The 20,400-nt window shown below is 39.0% G+C and overlaps 1 protein-coding gene across 1 annotated transcript; it reads right to left on the bottom strand.

The window, feature by feature from the left end:
- Positions 1-8,106: 8,106 nt before the first annotated feature.
- On the bottom strand, positions 8,107-19,874 carry ATP6V1G3 (ATPase H+ transporting V1 subunit G3). The gene is made up of 3 exons (XM_086463166.1): positions 19,793-19,874; positions 11,519-11,619; positions 8,107-8,280 (listed from the first exon to the last, which is right to left on the bottom strand). Exons 1-3 carry the CDS (start codon positions 19,872-19,874, stop codon positions 8,107-8,109), a joined length of 357 nt encoding a protein of 118 aa, XP_086319292.1.
- Between the last annotated feature and the right edge of the window lie 526 nt (positions 19,875-20,400).

A 20,400-nucleotide genomic window follows, 5' to 3' on the forward strand; every position in this document is an offset into this window, starting at 1 on the left:
GAATTTTAATTACATGCTGCCTTAACTAGTACACATCTAATCTTATCTTTTTTCCACCTGGTATTACAGAATGAATCTGAAGTTTAATTTAAAAGCTGCACAAGATTTTAAGGAATGTTGGAGTCCATGTTTTTATGTAGGATACAAGTTTGCTCACCATTTCAAGGAGAGGAAAGATATTTTCATTCTGAAGCACATCAGGGACTTGATTTTACTATCCACAAAGCAATTAATAACGTATTAGTATATATGACTGCATTCAGTGTTTGCTGACAAGTCCACATGCTTCTGTGTAGAACATATTTTCTTCTGAATATGACATCTTTCTTAACCACCAAAGAGTATAAATATTGGTCTTAGTGCTTGAACGAGTTGCATCTCAAACAAGTGAATCATATTTTTAAAGCACCATGCTATACTGTGGAATTACTGAATTTCTGTACAGATCAAAGCTGTGAAAAATGTTCGTGTTGCATTGAACGTGGCCATATCCATTTGTTCTGTTGAAGCAGACGGTGTTCCAGAGGGTATCGCAATGTGCTTCAGAGTAAGTTCTGTTTCTTAAACTTATTCTCATTGAAAATAACACAGCATCACAATTTAAAACTTGAGCCAATTGCAAAACTTTTCATGGAAAGTTTTCTCAGAAAATGCCAGTTTTACTGGGACATGCTCCTGCTTTGCAATTCTCTTTAATTTTCTGGCATATTCTGCGGCCCGTTTCATTGACAGTGGGCTATTTTGGGAGTCAAAGTGACCGCACGTGGGCCTAGCACAAACTGTGACCATGCAAATCAGCTTTATTCTTGTGCCTTGTTAGTCTAGCAACTCCCTCCATCACAAGGTATTTTTCTTACTGAATCTGTTTTTTTTCAGACAGGAGCAGTAGTATCAGCAAAGCATCAGAAGTCCTGGGACTTTATGGAACAGTAAGTGCCACAGATATACACCGATGCAGAGCTCAGAGATTTTTACAAAACTGAGCTGATTGCTGCTCTGTTGGTATCATCTGACTTATAGTGATTCCCAGCACCTGACAATCAAGTCTAAGATGGTTTTTTCTCACAACAGTTCTACATAACCAAAAGTTTGGAAGGAATATTTCCAAGAAACCTGTAGTTACTTTGGAAAACATCCTCTTAGGTCAGGTCTAAAAACCTGTATGGCGAATATTGCCTATTTTTAGCAGTGATTAAGGGGAAACTGATGACTAATTCAGGATTGAATTTGATACAAACAGGTAGGAAAGTAGTTTTTATTTTTTTCCAGGGTAGATAAATAATTATGGTCAAACCCAGAAACTGAATGAATAATGAAAATTACTTCAACTTTTTTAATATAAAGGATATATATGGGACATATTTGTCCTCATATACATATGTATGTGTAAGTAAAAATTGTGTAGGTGAGTAGGAGTTGAAGTACTTACAGAAATGTGTAGAGATTCTGCAGACTCTTTATCTCAGAGTAAAATATTGTTTCAATGCCACTTTTGTGGGTGACTCCAAAGGATATTTAAGAAATGAGGTGGAAGAAAAATGGTTTAAAAAAAGAGAAAAGTGCTGAATATTAACTTACTTACTCCAGAGCTGAATGGAAAAGCCATTAAGGAAAATATGCTGAACAGGTTTGGCAGCCTGTGCCGCAAGAAACATTTCCCATAGCACATGCAGACAGAGCAGTTAAGTGTTAATAGGAAACAATGCTGTTGCTTTTCCTTGAAACTGATATTAATAGATACACAGTTAAGAAGTGTTAATCTGATATAAGACACAATTATTTCATTTATTAAACGTTCTTCACTACTGCTAACAGCTGGGAAACCACAAGTAAGAGTAAAATACGTCCTCTGGATGCATGGGGAGCCAGGTTTATAAAGTAGGTTCAAAAGTGGCTCCTGAGGTTATTGGAGAGTCACGGCATGTGTTCCTGGGGTGGCAGGACAGCAGTGCTGGTGCGAGGCAGAGGCAGCCGCCGGGTGCAGAGGGCAGATGTGGGTCAGAATTCTCGGCAGGAGCGATCTCCAGCACCCGTGGTGACCTGGCAGCCCGTCCTTGCTGGTAAGTCTCGCTTCTGCTCTCTGAGCTGCCACTACACCTTTGCTTAATTTCAAGCACAGATATGAATTATCCCACTGCCAGCAATGGGATTACTCATGTATTTGCACTATTTCCCACAAGTAAGTCTGAATGGAAAGAGGACTGCCACAAAATGCTAGATTAGTTTTCCGAAGTGACACATGCATGGTTGAATTACATCTATGTTATATGTCTGTTTTTATCTATCTGTTTATTTTCTACAAGAAATCAGGATTGTGAAAAAAATAGTTACATGAAATATATGAAAAACGTTATAGAAATTAGATTATATTAGCATTGCTGATCTGTTTTTTTTATTGATATCTGTCCTATTTGTTTTTTTACAAGTGAATTGAATTATAAATACTGTGTTTCTTAAAGCAAAGTCTATTTGATAGCAAGTACAGACGTCATTTTTCTGGCATGATATTTCATGCAAAGCTTGTTTTTAACCAGGTTGCAGGTTTTGGAGCACAGCTCTACTCAAAATTTCTGTATTTCCAAAACTGATAAGGAAATCGGTAGCATATTGGAGTCTGATGTACCTGTAAATAAATCAGATATTTGGGGCAAGAGGGACTTTCAGGAATCACCCTGGGTCAGGTAATTCAGTTGTGGCATATCTTTCATAAAAACAATGAGAGATCTCAGCAAGTTAATAAGCTTGCAAGTCATCAGATTTTCCGCATGCGGTCATGTCCTGTAAGTGCAATAGAGTGTATTAATAGTACTCCAATGTAACATTTTCCAAGTGTTTTGTAGTAATACTGGTTGGGTCATGTACTATTAACAAGTGTTAACATTCCTTGGGGAAGACTCAGGGTTTGAAGTGCCTTATACTACCATAAAAAGCGGAATAATCAAATCTGTGAAGGACAGGCCACTGTGAGCCTGGCAGGAATATATGACACGTGTATTGTGTAACAGGCATTTCCTCTATTTCTATGATGTACTGGAGGAAATGATTTTGAAGTATACATGAAGCAGAATGTAACTTTATGTAACATTCAGGTTTTCTACTTAATCAATACATGACCGTGGTGGGTTCCTGGAAGAGAAAAGAACTGGAATTGTTGCTGTCACCCCAAAATCTTTGTCCGGTATCGTTTCCTCCCCTTATGTTTATTTTCAGTAGCACCTGGCTCCACATTCAGTTGTTGGGCAGACAGGGTAATGTTCTTTGCCCCAGGGTATGGAGAAGGTGATGATGAGATGCCACACAGGTATGGTTCCCATGGGTTAGTCATTTGGTGAGGACATCCTAGAGTAGGAACCTGACAGGTGGCTGGGACTGAAGAATTGTGTCTAGGTAACATTTGATTAGTCTGCACACTGTTATTTGGGAAAAAATAAATCCATAGTTGAAAGATGCAGCACTGTCTTATACAGTTTTAGTTAGCAGCAATTGCAGTTGAAGGTAATGTCTTCCCACCAAGTGGACCGTAGGGGCAAGGTTCATTCTTTCTTTATTAAGAACTGTTACTATTTCACAATAGCTATGTCTTTAACTGATGACAGTATAACCTGTCTGTCAATATAGCTAATAGCCAACACCACTGCAAATGTTGGAAGGTATTGCTTAGCAGCTTAAAAACATGTTTATATTTCAACCCCAGACTCAGTCTGAAGTCTCACCCTGCCTAGATATGTACACAGAGTTCAACACAGCCCCTTGCTGCAGGGATGCTCAGTAAATCCTTACACGTGGACGTCTTTCCTGCTTCGTCTGCAGTTAAGGATGCTTCTGGGCAAGGCTGCGTGTGAAAGTATGTATCTGCAGGTTCACATCTTCTGTGACTGTATGTCATGGTAGCCTGTGTCACCTGTCCTGTAGTAGTTCCCGAGCTCCCATCCCATCTTGTAAGGAGACATTACTTACAGTCCTTGAACTACAAAACGTTTTAAGTCAGAGACTGAAACATTTTGTTCTGTAAAGAGCTTCACACATACACTTGTATCCTGCATATGATTACTTACAAGAACAACTTATGTTTTACTGATTTTACGAACTTCCAAGTGTATTTTAATATGGAAAAATGAATTGATGCAACTGTATACAAGGAATGAAATCTGATTTAACTTAATATCATAATCCATGTAATAGATTAACATCTAGTTCTGACTTCCCACATCTCGACTTCCAAACTCTTCAGAAATTAATGGGAAAGTCAGTAGAAAGCCTCTACCTAGAGCATAGTATTAATTCTTCATGTCTGTTTCATTTTACTTTATTTAGACTTGAAAGATATTCTATCTTACCTGCATGAGTCCAGAGATCTTCCCTCATCATCCATGAATGGGAATCATATCACTACATCCTCATATATTGTGACTTAAAGTAGAACATTGAGGGAAAAGAGCCAGAGAAATTCAGCTTCATGTCATGAGTTGTATAAAAGAGTTCTTGTACTTTCCACTGGTATGACCTTTTCCACTAATTGTTCTAGACACTTTAATCAGTAGATGTAGAATTTATTGTATAATATAGCTTTTTTCTTTTTCAGACAGCAAAAGCCTTGTTAACTCCCTCTTGTATGTCAGTGTAGAATTTGGCCAATGAAGGAAACTCCCCGGGTTTGTTGTTTCAGTCCTAATTTCTCACACTGTGGGAGTTTTGCAGCTGATTTTGGTGGGATCGGATGCAGACCTTGAATCAGCTCCATCAATTTTATTGGTTACTATTTTATTGATAATTAGAAGATACTAATTGAAATACTGAAAGTGCTAATCACTGTTGCTATGTATACTGGGTGGGGAGGATAATAGTTACTCCTTACAGAGTTTGGCTTGTAACGATATGAAGAAAATCTCTCCGTCTGAAGTGGTGTCATGGTCAGGTAACCACTGTTTCCAAGGGAAGAGCATGGCTGGAGAGATGGAAACCTTCATAGGAGCTCTTCAGGTGTTTGCTAGGACCTTGATTTCAGACGTATTTATGAAAAAAAAAAAAAAAAATTAATTACACAGGCACAAATGCTATCTATGTGTGGCTTTCGATTTCTTAAATTTGTTTGTGTTGTGACACATGAAGTGTTGCTGTTTTGTTTAGCAACTGCATTGGTACACATTAGGTAATAGAGTGTCAGGGCACTGTGAGGGCTGGGGCCTCCCTGGGGTGTGGGGATCACTTCTCAGGAGATGGCAAAGCATTTGTAATCATCCGTGGTAGGCAACTGCTAATACAGACTCACCATTTTTAACTGTTTTTTAATGCGTCTAAAAACATTTTGAAATTATGTTTGCTTCTCATATTTATTTTTCTTTTAAATCCATTTTGAATTAAACCTCCTTGCTTCTATTATTTCTTTTTCTTTTGTGTGGAATGATTATTTGCCATTATCCTGAAAGTGTGAATGTCACATACAAGATATTTTGTGCACTTGTAAATTCAGCAGGCATTTTCTTGGCACCTCAATATTCCATTGATGCAGCTGGTACTTTACACTCTTCATTTAAAAAACCCAGTATCCTGCCAAACTACACGAAGTCTAATTTGCCTTTTACCTCTGTACATCTAAAAGCGGTGGTATAACCACCCTTTCCCTGTCCAGAAGTAGGAATAGATGTAGAAGAGAGCAAATGCACACAGAGTTCACAAAGCTCTCGGGTTTATATCGCTCAAGATCAAACAGCTAATAATAACAAATTCATTCCTTTTTCATGAGTGGTAGCTCTTCATTCTGGCCACAGTTCAAGAAAATAATCATGTTGAGAAAGTTTGAGAGCTTAAGACCCAAGTTATATCTCAGGTATCCAGGTGACAGTGAGGTTACAGGTAGGTCATTGCCATGATTGCAGTGCAGTGTCACTGTGTGATGAGAGATGGCACAGCTGCACCAAACACTCCAGACAGTGCTCCAGTGCTCATCCATGCTGCTGGTGACTTTTGCTGTCCCCCACCATGTGCTCGGGTTTTTGTCAAGGAGGGCCGTATTCATGGGATACTGTATTTTAAAGAAGATTTAAATAAGAGATGTGTTTGTGGCCAATAGGACCATAAGAGTAGAGAGTAGCCTTGAAAGGAGGACAGAAGCTTTGCAAGAGAAGCAGCTGCTGACAGAGGACAGATGTGGGCAAGAATGAGAGAAAGGGGAAATGTCATAAAAAGAAGCAGGGCAATGCAGGAAGTTTTATTTGATGTAATCTGGGTTGCTGGGCTCCTGAAAAGCTGCTTCTCTAGATTGCTGCCCACCACACTGTGACAATTCTGCTCTAACTGAACAGGGATGGGTATTGTTATCCCATACAGCTGGCAATGGAAACCCCATTGCTTTAGTTCTGCAGATGAACCTGCAATATTTCTTTATGTTTAGAAGTGATAACCAGTGCAAAAGGTGCTGAGGTAGCCCAAAGGGGAAAGCTAAGTCCTGAACACTGCAGTGAGTTCTTGTGAGGTTAGTGTCCACCTTGGTGGCTGTTCACAGAAAATATATGTTTCACAGTTGAGCACTGCACTTGGACTGCAGCCATGACCGAAACTGGAGGCAGTTGTGCCTAGGGAGCGAGGCAATCCTGACTGCCCTGTGCCATGCAGGAGGGTGCCTGCTTTGGCTCATGCGTGTAGGCTGGGACTGGAGTTCCTTCCTCCCTTCAGCAAATCGAAGCCTATCACAGCTTGATTCAAAGCACTCCTAAATAAATGAGCCTTTCAGCTGATGTCAATAGGATTTCTAGTCTCTTCCCCATTCCTCGGCAACTTTGCATCCCCAGAGAATATATCCAAGCACAGGAGACTGTAACAATCAGGGCTTGGAGATTATGTAGCATCCAGGCACAGCCCTGAGGAGCTGTGTTTGCTGACATTGACTACAGCTTTACGGTCATTTTACACATGACAGCGTGTCAGTTGTGTAAACCTCGCTGGAACAGAAGATTGCCTATGACCAGCTGCTGTGAAATTGAAATGATCTGTCTGTGTCTACATGGACTGAAAATCATGGCTATTGTTTGCTAGCCATTGCAATTTCTCAGGGTTCTTTTCTAATTCTGTGTAATTTTGTGGTGGAGACAAGGCATTAAGGGGGTTCATGATGCAGGTGTGTACCAGATCCCCACTTCATCAGTGCCTCCCATCAGCCTCCCTTCAGATTTATTTCGCTTCACCTGGAAAGCACCAGATCATATTATATTTTTTTAGCTTCAGTAGAATTTATTCCAAGGGAAATCTGTGCCATTGCAGGGGGAAGTATTACTCAAGGTCACTCAGTGTAACAGAAGTGAGCTTTAACTGGCATGATTTCTGTGAACACCCTGTGGGTTAAGGTACCATTTAGCGTAACTGGTGTAGAGTTTGAGCCCATGGATTCCTGTGCTTTTGGTGTAACTGTATAGATGATGATGGATGTGCTAGTCTGCACCCTGAACCAAAGCAATTTTATAAATGATTATTTCTGTTCTAATTTTTCAGACTTAACAAGGCTATATAAAGTTTGTGGTGTAGTTAAACAACAGGACAATATTTTGAGTACAGCTTTTGAACATAATTTATTTTGCTTTAAATTAGCATCCAAAAATTGAAAATATTTTGACTCATGATTTTGACCAAAAGCTACAGAGTTTGTGTATGTTCCTTAACCTGACCACTCCATGCATCACAAGGAAAACAGAAATGTTTTATTTTAAGTTCTTGTGATAGTCTATTTTGTGTGACTTGAAGTACAATAAAGATTGGGATAAACAGACTTCAGCAACACCACATCCTTTTACAGAACATTTTATAAAAGAAAAGGAATAAAGGCTCCCACTGAAAAGCTGCTGGTGTCAAATAATCATTTATTCTGCTGTTGTTGACTTGCCCTTGTGTAAATGACAGGGGCTTAGCTACCAAGAGGAAACAATATTCCAACAAATGCTTGTGAAACCCTGTATAATTCTTGTCACATCAAAAGCCAATGTGGAACAGTGTGCTTTTGGCTTTAGTGTTCTTTTTTTCTCACACATACAGAAACAGTAAATGAGGAAATATTTAGGCTTATCAAGAAAGAAGGCTGCTTGTTACAATCATCCTTCCCCAGCACATCAATGGATCTTAAACTGCATGTCTGAAGTTTTGGTGAACTTCAGGGTTGATGTCACATATTGTGCTCAAAAGCTTTTTCATTATGCTCTCCATGTTCTTGTGGTAGCTGCTAGTGAGGTTTCGGACGGTTTCTGTTGTTTGCTCTTCTATTTTAGCAGAGAGGTTACCTTGGGAGCCCATTACCTGAAAAGCAGAAGTCCTCTGAGCAAAATAAAGGGTTATATATGACTGTGTTTATTGTACTTTTCTTCACCATCTAGCATAAACATAACACAAACATGTCACAGTTCTTCCTAACAGTAAGGGTATGATCTAGGTTGAACTGTATGCATAAAACCAGGATTAAAGGGAAATCTTTCATATGCTCATTAGCAACAGGAATCTCCCCATGCAATGAAAGTTTCCCAGCTCACTGTGGGAAAAACATTGTACATGTTTAGTCTTTTTTATCTCTCATTTTAATTTGTTTTCTATTTTAATGACTAGTCAGCTAAGTTCTATCACCAGTGTGCTTCATTTGGCCTTACTGAGAATGAATGTGAGTGCGACTAAAGAGAGAAAACATGGGAAAGCCTTCCTGACAATGTGTAATTATAGTTTCAGAGTACTTGAAGTGTCTGCAGCAGTTAGTGATATATGACCCTCAACAGGCCTCAGACAAGGTCTTTTAATGTTACATTTTCTTATCTGGCGAAATACCAGACAGCTTCTGGCACAGTTAATATCAGGACATTCGCTTAGAATTTAATTGACTCTAGACTCGCTGAACATTTTAGCAAGGTTATGTTATAAACAGATGCACACGTTCCAAATCCGTGACTTTGCTCCCTCCTCCCCCACTGCCCCAACATCCCTTAAATTCTTCCCTTATGGAAAAGTCCTTCAGATACCAGCAGAGAAATTGGTTTCCAGCTAAAGAATTCCATGGGGGAGAGAAGAAGTCATTACTGCATGCTGACAGAGTAAGAAAGGAATAAGTAACATATTCCTCTTGTTCCTGCCATGGTTCTCTGGGGTGGACTAGCAGCTGAAGCTAACCTGTGATGTTAGTGGGATACCTAGAGGATGACCAGAAACAAGGAAGGAGTCATTTGCTTTATTTTCCATGTGATTTCAGCCCAACTTAGTTCTTAAGAGAAAGAAAAGCAGCTGAGTGAAGATCTTTTGCACAAATCACTTGCAGTTCTGTTTATCGGTACCTGGTGATATAGTAAGAAGTTTGTCCATAATCCAGATGTAAAACACTTTCCTATTTGGAAGAAACACAGGATGTAGACATAGTTGTAAATATCTGTAAAAGGTTATAGTTTTCTATAGTAACTATTTTTAGCTGGCATTTTATTTTAACTTTTAGTCAAGTTGTAAGTCTCATGTGGGAAAGATTGTAAAGCTTAGACCAGATTTATGAAGCTGATTTTTTCCACTGGGGAAAACAACTTTCTAGAGATCCCAGATGGTTGCATGTTATCCAGCTACTAAATACTTTTGAAAAACCTCAAGGAAAGTATTACAATTTTAAGAAGGGCCTCTGTAGACTGGGAACCTTCGCTCTCAGTTCATGCTAATACTGTAACTTGAGATAGTTGATTCTTACACTTCTATGTATTTTCCCCCCTGCTCCGTTTCTGCTTCTGAATTTAAAGACATTTTTCTTGTCAGAATGTAGACAATGCTCTGCTTAGTCTATGATTTCTGCTGATCTTGAAGATCTGTCCCTTATTTTGCCCATACTGGTTTTATTCTAGTGCTACTCCAAAGTCGCTGAAATGTTACATTGACCTGGAAGCCACGAAATTCAGAACTAGGCTGCACATCTCCAGAGTTCAGTGATCTCAGACCCTAAGTACAAACACCATGAGCACTAGCAAAATTGGTTTCATATCCAGGCTTAAATTTCATAGATTTTGAAAAAAGATCTTGCATATTGTCACTCTAACCTCAAATTAATTGTTATTTTCTGTTGCTGCTGTTGTTCGTTCTGGGCTGATGTGGAACATCTTACAGTATGAGAAAAATTACCCCAGTTTGGATCCAGCAAAACAAAGTAACAGGAGGAATAGCATTAAATGAGACTCTGACAAGGAATTAAAAATACTTGTGTCTGAATACCTGAGCCAGTAAACTGGACTGGGCATCAGGCATCCTTCTGCACTGGCTTAGCTGGAGCTCTTGACTGCCTTCCAGGCACAGGTTAATAATGGTGATATTTGTCTGGGTAGATAAATGTTCGACATAATGGGGTCAGGGAATGTGAAGGAGGACTGCAATGATTTTGTACACATGCTGTCATTTGAGAAGTAATATGTGCTCTGTCCTGCTTGTGTGAAATGTTCAGGCAACAGTGGCCTTTCCCTGCAGCTTTAATTTTGTTTGTGATGAAAAAATTGAGTTCACACCAAAGCAATATCTGTTCTCTTCTGCTATTTCAGACCTAAAAGAAGAGGTCTGGCTTGACTGAAAAGATGAACAAATTTTAGGTGTTTTTACTTTATTCTATTGTCAGTAAACATGTGAAATTGTACATAGGAGACAATTCCACCTGGCCTGGCTGTGTGACAGTGTGTCTGGGGGCTGGCAGTGTATGTTAGAGACTCTATGTGTATATCTGTTCCTAAGGCTTGTGATCTCTGCTGGAAAATGTTTTATGTGAAGTGTGACTGAAATGACAGGTTTGTAAAGCAGTTTTTATTTGACCTCTTTGGCTTTTTTTTTTTTTTTTTTTTTTTTGTGGCTGCTTTTGCACATGTAGTTTCCTTGCCTTTGCACAAAACAAGCAGGAGAAAAAACAAGAACAAAAACATAAGAGGAAGGTCACCAAGTAAAAAGAAAACTGTTAATGAAACTTCATGAAAATATTAGAGAAAGCTGCAAGATGACATAAATGTATAAAATGTACTATAATTCAGATATGAAAACATCAGCCAGATCACTTTTACTATGAAACCGTAGTAAAAATCTCCAAAGTTTTGGTGATTTCAGTTCATCAAAGATGCAGTCTTATATGCAGTCGAAAAAGTCAGCTAAAGTGGAAAAGAAATAGAAAGAAAGATTTTAAATCTTTGCTTTTGCTGAAACATCCACCTTACTGAAACTTCCAGTTTCAAGACAGGAATGAGATCTGTCTGGAGTTAAAGAAAGAGGACCCAAAGGTATTTTTCGCTAAATGAGATAGTCTTCAAAGGACAAGCACGAGCCAAATACAGAATCTGGACAGTTTTAGTGGTGAAAGTCTGCAATACCTTCTACAAACGCATCAAAGCCTTATGAAAAAGTCAAAATGAAGACATCATAGCTGATACCTCTGTGTTTAATCAGTATGATCATGTTGGTGTGCACAAGCCTCCGTGTAACACTGTTTGAAGCAGTTTCTTTTACCATTGAGTAGATTGATACTACAAAAGAACATATGCATGTTTCTTACATTTGTTTGCTTGTTCCTAAATTCCTTCTCCCTCTGTAACCGGTAGTGGTCTATCTCGGCTATGGCTTCTTCTTTGGCCTGCTTCAGCCTCTTTCCCTTTCCTAAGAGGGGAAGAAACAAGGATTTACTTCACACTTGTTACTGTATCCCGAAAGATGAATCTCTCTAAATCAGAGGTATTTTACATGGCATAGTAAAACGGACAAATCTTCAAGCAAAGTCAACAGCAGCTTTATTTGCACAAGAATGGTCAGAAGAGCCAAAGTGATTTGGGTAGGATCCTTTTTGATTGAAAGCCAGTCACGCAAGTACCCATCTTCTGAAGCCAACTCCCTGGGCGAAAGCACACATCAAATGAAATTGTTGTTTGTTGGTTTGCTAACAACAGAAGTCTTTTTGCATCTGAACATTTTCTGATAACACAAATGCTTTTTCTTTATTTTTTCTTTTTTTTTCTTTTTTTTTTTTTTTTTTTAATCACAGCTTGGTGTTTAAATAAATATCTATCTTTCCTTCATCAGCAATAGTAGCAGCTAGATAACAGATTTTAGTTGTCACTGACGAGGAAAGACGTTATTCTGTAAGATTTGCTGTATTGATTGGTTGCCAGCATCCCTTCATCCCACACCAACTGGATTCTGCTTTGAGCTGGCAGATTTCCAAAGTACTGCAAGATACATCTTAACCACTACCAAACTGAGTTGCATCCTTCAGGCTTTGTCCTCTTCTCCCCCATCCTTTTCCCTTAACATTTGTTAAATGGAGAGGTGAGTGATTAAGAGAAAAAGGAGATCAATGGTGTTCTCTACCAATGCATAGAAAATATGAAAGTGATTAAATTTTTTTTTTTTTCCTTTTCTTTTTAAACAGGAGGGTGATCTGTAAGGTGGCATTTTAGGCTGTAGTGGGAACTAGAGCCTTCCTCCTGAACAGGTTTGTTTACCTACTTAATTTTGCTCACTGTGAATAGTTACTTCGTCTTAGTTACATAAAATGCTAAGGGTTTGTCAAATCAAGCCCACATAAGTCATTGCAGGACAGGGCATAAAGTAGTTCCTGAGTCTAGCAGGGACGTTATCTAAAGGACAGGATTAAAAGGTTCGGTGGGAATGTGATGCTTAAGTTTTTACATGAAGTAAGTGTTGAACATGTCATAGCCAACTCATGGTGATGTGCCTCTGTCTGCCCGTTTTGTATAAAGTCAGTGAAGTTGTATGGCTCTCCACAAGACTCTGCTACACTACTTTGTGAGGAAAAAGTCACTTTCTAACTGATGGGGCTGTCAACCTCTTGCATTGACTGGGCTGATGGTGACTTTTGGTGTCCCTGCTGTACGGCTAGAATATTAGGAGTGGGAGAAGATAAGCTTGCTTCCTTTTCTTAACAGGAAAAATGTCTTTGATGGCTGAAAAAGCTATTGCTTAGTTGCTTAAATCAGAATATCACAAGAATGAGAGAGGGGAGGCTAGGCAACTGAAAAAGGCATCTTAATTTGATGTGTGAAACATCCATTTATTTATTTACTTATTGTAACCACCTACTTAACACCACTGAGCAATATGGAAACTTGTAAGGGTTTTTGTTCGTTTGTTTGTTTGTTTTAATCTTGCAATGCAAGCAATAAAGTTGAAAACAGTACCTTTTCTGAGATCCTAAGGAACATTCTCAATCTAGGCTAGAAAGACGAGCGTTTGTATTTCTGATTTATTTTTTCCAGGCTTACACACTGGATTGGTTACACCTGTGCTGGGCTTCTGAAGCCTTTTCAGGTGTGGAATATAGCAATCTGCTTCTATTGAGGATGGCACAATGAAGAAGCTGAATCTTGAGAGAAAGACTGTTGGTCGTGATACATCTGAGATTCAACAAAAGCCTGGGTAAAATGCTTGATCCAGCAGTAAATTATTTGCCCAGTTGATGGCTCCCTCTGAAGTTATTATCTGCAGATGGGTGAGTAGAAGCAGAGAGATGCCTGAAATATGAATTTCTTTTTAAAGTCTTGATTCTTGACTGTTTGATTTTATGGGTGTGCTTCTTGTGAGATGTGGGGTGTGCAATTGTATAAAGGCTTTTTACAGGAAGGAGCAATCTGGTGAGGAACTAGATAGCTTTACTGACTCTCAGTTCATCAGTGCAGTGCTCTCTTGTGTAGTTAATTATATTTCTCAAAGTCCTTCTGCCACTGAGGCACTGTGCTTATGTATAAAGGGGCAGAAACTCAGTTTAAAACCTGGAGTGTACTTTCCTGGAGTTTGTATTTGTTTGATAAGGGCTGATTCCCTCAGCTTCTGCCACTCACCGTATGAAGTTCTGTGGCCAGTATGTGTGAACTGACAGATTTGTGTAAGAGCCTGACATCAGTCTGGACAACAAGATTTGGAACCAGGTTTAGGTTTGTATTTTGAAGTTTCCTTTATTCTCTTTGCCAAATTTGGAGTTGATCAGCCTTTTATAGACGTTTCCTCTAGGAGCGGAGCTGGGGAGTGATTCTCTGGAGCTGGAAGTCGGGGTGAGGAGGAGTAACTACAATGAAGCTCTGCCAATTTCACCAGCTGAGGAACTGGATCTCTACAGCAAATTAAATTATTTCAAAATCAGTGGGATTTTAATTTCAAATTCCATCTGGGGGGCCATCTGTAGTAAATATGTTGCATATTTGGCTACCAGATAATAAATAAATCCATGTAAAATGCACAAAATGGAGAGAGATTAACTGTAAAACAACAGCTCATTTGCCTCTGACAATGTAGCTAGTGAACCAAAGAGTATATATATACATACATGTCAGGTCTTGACAGTGTACTGGAGTAAGCACAATACATAGGGTGTCACTGTAAGGTGGCAGCCATTTCATTTTTCCATGATGCCTTTAGGATTGGCACAGCAGGAACCTGCTGCTTCCTATTTAATTAAGTGGAAAAGCTGTGAGTAAATTACTGCTAGTTCAACAACGTTGTGGACAGAATCGGCAACTGCCAACATATGTGATAGTGCATATGCTGCACCTGATTAAGTTAAGCAGAAACTAGAGCTTAACCTGCTGTTTCACTAGAGACAAACCAAAATTAATTAATCAGTCTGTTATTAACCACTTGTCTGCTACCTTAGTTGTGCAATATGGAATTGCCTTTTCAAAGTCTTACCCATCTTCTGGATGGGATTCTCTGCAGCGGACAGCCGAGCTGAAGTCAAACCTTACATGCTGAAGGGTGGCAGAGCATTGAAACTCAGCCAAGATCATGCAAAAAGAGGGCAAGAAATACAGGAGGATGGGCAAACCAACCTGTCCCTATGACATTTCCTCTAGGGCCATAAAGGTGAGGTAGGGAAAGCTCCAAGTTTGAAGAGATTTTTGCCCCAAAGGGCTGTGCAAGCCAGGTTTGCTGCTGTCCTTTTGTCCCTCATTCCTATCCTTGAAGACGGGGAGCAGTAAAGCAGCTGTGCTGTGCCTGGTTTCCTTGTACGCTCTGGTCTGTGATTAGGGTCGCTGACAGCCTATGAGTTTCTAAGCATCATGTTAAATCGGCCAACTCTTAACCAATTTTCTGTAATAAGTCAGCCCCATATTAGTTTTTCTTACCTGATACGGGAAGGCATTATTAGTATGGAGAAAGGCCGTAATCTTCTTTCTGGATATTGCTGTGATGTTAATGAAATACCTAGCTCTGGTTAGATCCGAAAGAACTGGCAAAGTTTTTTAGGTTGTTGGAGTTTTTTAGGTCTTGCAAGAAAGACAGCAGAGAGCAAAAATGTTGCATTCTAATTTGCTTGAACACTGAGTTACCTTACTTTCCAAAATCTGACATGCTAAAATTGGTTTTCTGTTTTCAAACTTATCATCTAGGCATTTAGCTGGGTTTCTGCATAGAAATCACGTCATATGAAGAAGTTGCCAAAAATTAATCATATTTTCTTTAAATGTGACCATTTCAGTTGTCTTCAAGAGTGTTAAATTTTGTGCAAAATGGGATTTAGGGATGCTGATTTTGAGAAGACTATTTTGCACTTTTAATAAAATACAATAGAAGCTGCTGATCAGTATGTATAGCTTTTCCAGTAGATAAAATATGGCCTGAATATTATCCAAGAGAGCACCATGAGTATAATTCTGTTTGCACTACCATATTTTGATTAATATTTGTTTTTAATCTGATTTCCTGAAATCTTTCACCTGAGTTTTCATTTTATTAGGCACTAGAAATTCAAGCCAAGATATAAAAATCTATAGGAAAAAAAGTTTTGTTAAACCCAGTGTTCATAACACATTTGTTTCCCTTGTTTTACCCAAAAGGATTTTCAGGAATTGATGTCTTGGCTCTGACAACGCTCAGTTATTTCTGGGATTCGAATTATGCTTAAAGGAAAAATGATAGGTAAAGCAGTTCTGTGTATAAAAGGCCAAAGGATTACAGACTGTTTTGGTTTGTGATTAATCAGTTTAAGAGTTTCAGCCTCGCACGTGTGCATTTAGAACAAACTGTTAATAATTTGTCAGGTATAAAAGACAGCGGTCAATGATACAGTAAAGATATTGCAAGCCAGGACAAATGGTGTTGAGCAAGAAGTAGGAAAAAGCACGTACAGAGGAGCTTTAGCACTATATTTTTGTTTTTCTTCATGTCTATAAATATAAATATATTTATTTTGCTAATTTTTCGGTTATCCAAAGTGGATTTTGCATTACAAACAGCTGCACATATGTCAGCAAAACCAGGCCCATTATCTGTTTATATACAATATTATGTGTGTTCACAATACATTTTGATCTGGTTATGTGGGTATCAACTGTAAACACCAAAGGGTTTGCATAAGGGTAGTTTTGCTCATCACATTTCCTTGAAAATGACTTTTCCTGGTTGTGTCCCATGAACAATCTGCCATTCACTCTTCTCGCGTTACAATGTAAATAGAACAGTCGGACTCATTCGTGTAGTGCAGTGACTGTTTGTGGTGACAAAGGAGGTCACATGTACAGTTTAGCAGGGACGGGACTGCATTAGCACTCACTGGACGGGTTCGTCGCTTTCACATGCGGTCCAGACCTGCAGAGGGCCAGGCCCTGAGCAGAAGCTGCTGATCTGGACTGGTACCAGGTGGATCTGAGCTGGTATTTTCTGGGGTGAAGCAGCAAGTCCTCACCTTATTTCGCTGAATTGTATGTGCACAGGTTAGCCGGTTGCACTCAGTATGTTGGTTGCATTTCATGTCTTTCCTTTTATCTTAGTTTTTATGTTCAGAGACAAACTATGCAATCCTTTCTGCTGATCTAACTGCAGAATCACTCTGGGGAAGAGACTACTGAAGTAATTCCGACTTGGCATAACTGGATTTGGCACTAAAAGAACTCCTTTTGTCCTTGTCTCACAGTATTTAAGTTATATTGGCATAGTTAGGTATCTAAGGTGGCTTAGTGATGTTGCTGTGAAAAATAATGAAATTAAAGAAAACATGGAAATTTTATAGTTTTTCATTTCATTTTGTAGCTTCACTGCAAACCACTTGTAATGTTGACTATAATAATGATTGTCTAGGTAGAATTAATTATTCTGCTAGATTAGCTATAATGCTTGGTTTAGCACAAAATCCAGGGTGGACTAGTCATTAGAAAAACCCAAATCAGAAACATTAAGGCCTGACCTTGCTTGTGTGATCACCAGATCTAAACTTCACAAGCGCTTTGTCATTCACACCCTATAGAAACTGTTGGCAGTATTTAACGTGAACAAAAAGAGCCACCAAAGTCTTTAGGTCATAAATTAATATGCCACTTCATTACCTATTTAAACTTTTTTCCCTTGATCTAATATACCTAGGAATAAAATCTCTTAAAACTGCTTGAGGCTTTTTCATGGGATCACGCAGAGCTGCTGAGGCTGTAAGGGGCCTCCAGGGTCCACTCCAACCCCTCTGCTCAGAGCAAGCTTGGCAAAGGCGGCTTGATAGGGGGCCAGCAGGTACTGAATGTCTCTGGGGATGGAGACTCCACAGCCTCTCTGGGAAGCCTGTTCCTGGGTTTGACCTTCCTCGCAGTTGTTGAGTTGTTTTCTTACGCTTAATTTTGTGCTGTTGCCTTTTGCCATTTTGGTGGGTGCCATTGAAAAGAGTCTGGCTCTGTGTTTTTTATTCCCCTTCAATCTTCCCTCCCCCGATTTTTATGTATGAGAAATGTTTATTTTCCTTAATAATTTGTATAAGGGCAAAAAAATATTTGGCCTTAAAAGTGATAGAGAAAAAAGTCATAGTGATGAAACATTTTTACTCTAAATATTTTTAGGATAGCAAAATTTTTAATAAGTGTTTTTCTGTAGCTGTTGAATAACCGCTACCAGTGTATTAGCATTGAGGTAAGTGTAGACAGTTATTTAATCCAAGTTCCTGACTCAGAGAGGTCTGCAAGGTGCTTTAACTGTAAGAAGCTCTGGGCTTATCACAAGCGCTCTGCGTGGGGCTGAGGTGATAACAGGGGAGTGTGTTTTATGCACAGTAGAGTAAATGCACACGTAACTGTGTCCAAGTCCTGCAAAACACTCATCTTCTGTCATTACTTTTATATTATAATCATACTTTTAATTTTTGCAGTTCCTTAATTTACAAAACCTCTTTTAACTGGCTGTTTTAGAAAAACCTAAACTTGACTTTTCTGGTTTTAAAAAAAACAACCCAAATGAACTGAAAATAACAAAAAAAACCCCTCAAAACCAAAAGTAAAAGGTAATCAACATCAAGCTATCATAGCTAAAGGCCTGATTCTGCAGCCTGTGTTCGGACCAAACTCCCACTCCCACCACTGGGGGCTGTGCCTTTCCAGGTCACACACTTTCTTGCTTCTTGCTTTGAGGGACAGCGTGTTTCCTCCGCCCTACGTGAGAAGGGAAGAACCAGACCACCTTGTTTAGCTATATAAGGGTCAAATCACTTAATTATTCCTTGCTTTCAGGCTGGGAGCAGCAACTTCCAAACACCTTCTTTTTATGAATCTTCTGTTTTATGAAGGTGGGATAATTTTAATTTTTTTACCCCCTCTGTTGCTTCTGCAAGGCACAGGCAGCAGCAGAGCGCTCCGGGAAGGGGTATTGCCTCTCCACTTATTATTTGTGTGCTGCTGTACAAATTAACATGCCACACTAATGATTAATGAACGCACGGCAATACTGATTTGTATGTAGAAGAAATATAGAAACTACACAAATTACTTTTATTTAGCTTCTATTTCTCTCAAAATATATTCCTTCATCACAGTCTTGTACCACGTGACATCATCATATCAATTGAGTCCTGCAGGACCACATTCTTTCCTGCTGTTGGTTTCTAAATCAAGATAACTCCGTGAAACAGTATTAATATTTCAGTGCTAATCCAGGTCAGTGACTCGTGCTTGGTACCTACATTCAGGAGGATAAGGTTATCGTATTTTGCATTATATCACTGGGAGATGAATGCAGAAAATTAAGGAAATGGATAATGGAAAGACTCTGCCAGGAGTATTCTTTCTTAGATTTAAATTATTCTAGCAAACACCTTCATTTTTATATTTGCTATTATTAATTTTTTGCTTATATAAGACTAGAATAAAAGTACTTGAATTAATTATTATTGGATATCTATACATGCTTTGCCCTGGGCATTTAGGCATTCAGTAAACAAAACTTTTATTTTAAAATGAACATTTAATCACTTGCTGATTACTTGTACCATGTAATAAGACTTATATGAATGACCTAGTACAGTACTGACAGTGATTGATGTTGTACCGTGACTTTGATTACTGTCACTGTGCTGAAGTGTCCCTTTCTTTCATATCTTTTTTTTTTTTTTTGAAGCTCAGCTGAGATTAGAAGGCAAGTTACTAGATTTTTATAAGTAAAGAGGGACACTGAAAAATTTATACAAGACCTGTAAAGAGAAAGAATTTGGAGTTCGGTCCTCCAGAGCTGGCAGCCAGAAGTGTGTAGGCTTCTAGTTTAAACAACTAAGGAAGGCTGTAATGATGTTATTGGCATTGAGATAAAGCAAGAAAAAATCTAGCTGACAGGATGAATGTAACAATGAAAAGCTTATTTAATGTAATAAGCATGTGCACACGCACACACATGCACACACAATTTTAAGCAAACTCTGAATGTTCAGGTTTGGTTAAATGCAAGTGAGGAGAGCTCTAGAATAGGAGCAGCACAGCTGTGACGTATACAGATGAAATAATGTTCTTCTGTGAGCCACTGTAATTCTGAAGAGCTTACAGTTGAAAACTACAGTAAAATCAGGCCAGCTACTTACTTTTTTTGGCTTCTTCCAGTTTGTCCTTGGCACGTTTTTCTGCCTGCAGAAGCTGCTGGATTCCCTGAGACTGGCTGGTCATGCTGATTGCTGAGGCCGATGCACTTCTGCTGGGACTGGAGGTCGGAGGGGCTTTTATACAGCCGAGAGGCTCTTCCTTGTGCTTTTTGTTCTGTCTGTTATTACAACAGCCTTCCAGATTGAACCAAACCAGCCGGCTCTGCCTGGATTGCTGCTGGGCAAAAAGGCCTGCTAGTGCAATCAGAAAAACACAGCAGCAAGGTTGAAAGGAATGTTCTCCCCTCCTCAGGGTCACAGAAAAGCTGAAGTGTCTGATTAACACATTGGGAAAAGAAAAGAGCACTCCAAGACTCTTGTAGTTTAATGGGGATTTTTTTTTTTTTTAAACCTTTTACTGCTGAAGCAGAACATAGTTAATCTTGTCAGAGGAACCGGAGGAAAAAAATCTGTTTCTCGGAATTTCCTTTTAATAAAACTTCCCTTGAATGTGAAGAATTTGACTCAGTCAACAAGTGCTTTTGATCGAATGCAGTGAACTGGTTGTAGGTTTTTGTTTGGTGTTATTTCTTTACATTATTTGTTAAGAG

Source organism: Leptosomus discolor, chromosome 3, assembly GCF_034619465.1.
Source record: "Leptosomus discolor isolate bLepDis1 chromosome 3, bLepDis1.hap2, whole genome shotgun sequence".
Lineage (NCBI taxonomy): Eukaryota > Metazoa > Chordata > Aves > Leptosomiformes > Leptosomidae > Leptosomus > Leptosomus discolor.

Excerpts from the sequence above, each read along its gene's own strand:
- ATP6V1G3 (XM_086463166.1), bottom strand. The coding sequence starts at position 19,874 with ATGACCAGCCAGTCTCAGGGAATCCAGCAGCTTCTGCAGGCAGAAAAA. Across the intron at positions 11,620-19,792 it reads ACTGGAAGAAGCCAAAAAAA|GAAAGGGAAAGAGGCTGAAG; the intron begins GTAAGTAGCTGG and ends TTCCCCTCTTAG. Across the intron at positions 8,281-11,518 it reads TTAGGAACAAGCAAACAAAT|GTAATGGGCTCCCAAGGTAA; the intron begins GTAAGAAACATG and ends TCTGCTTTTCAG.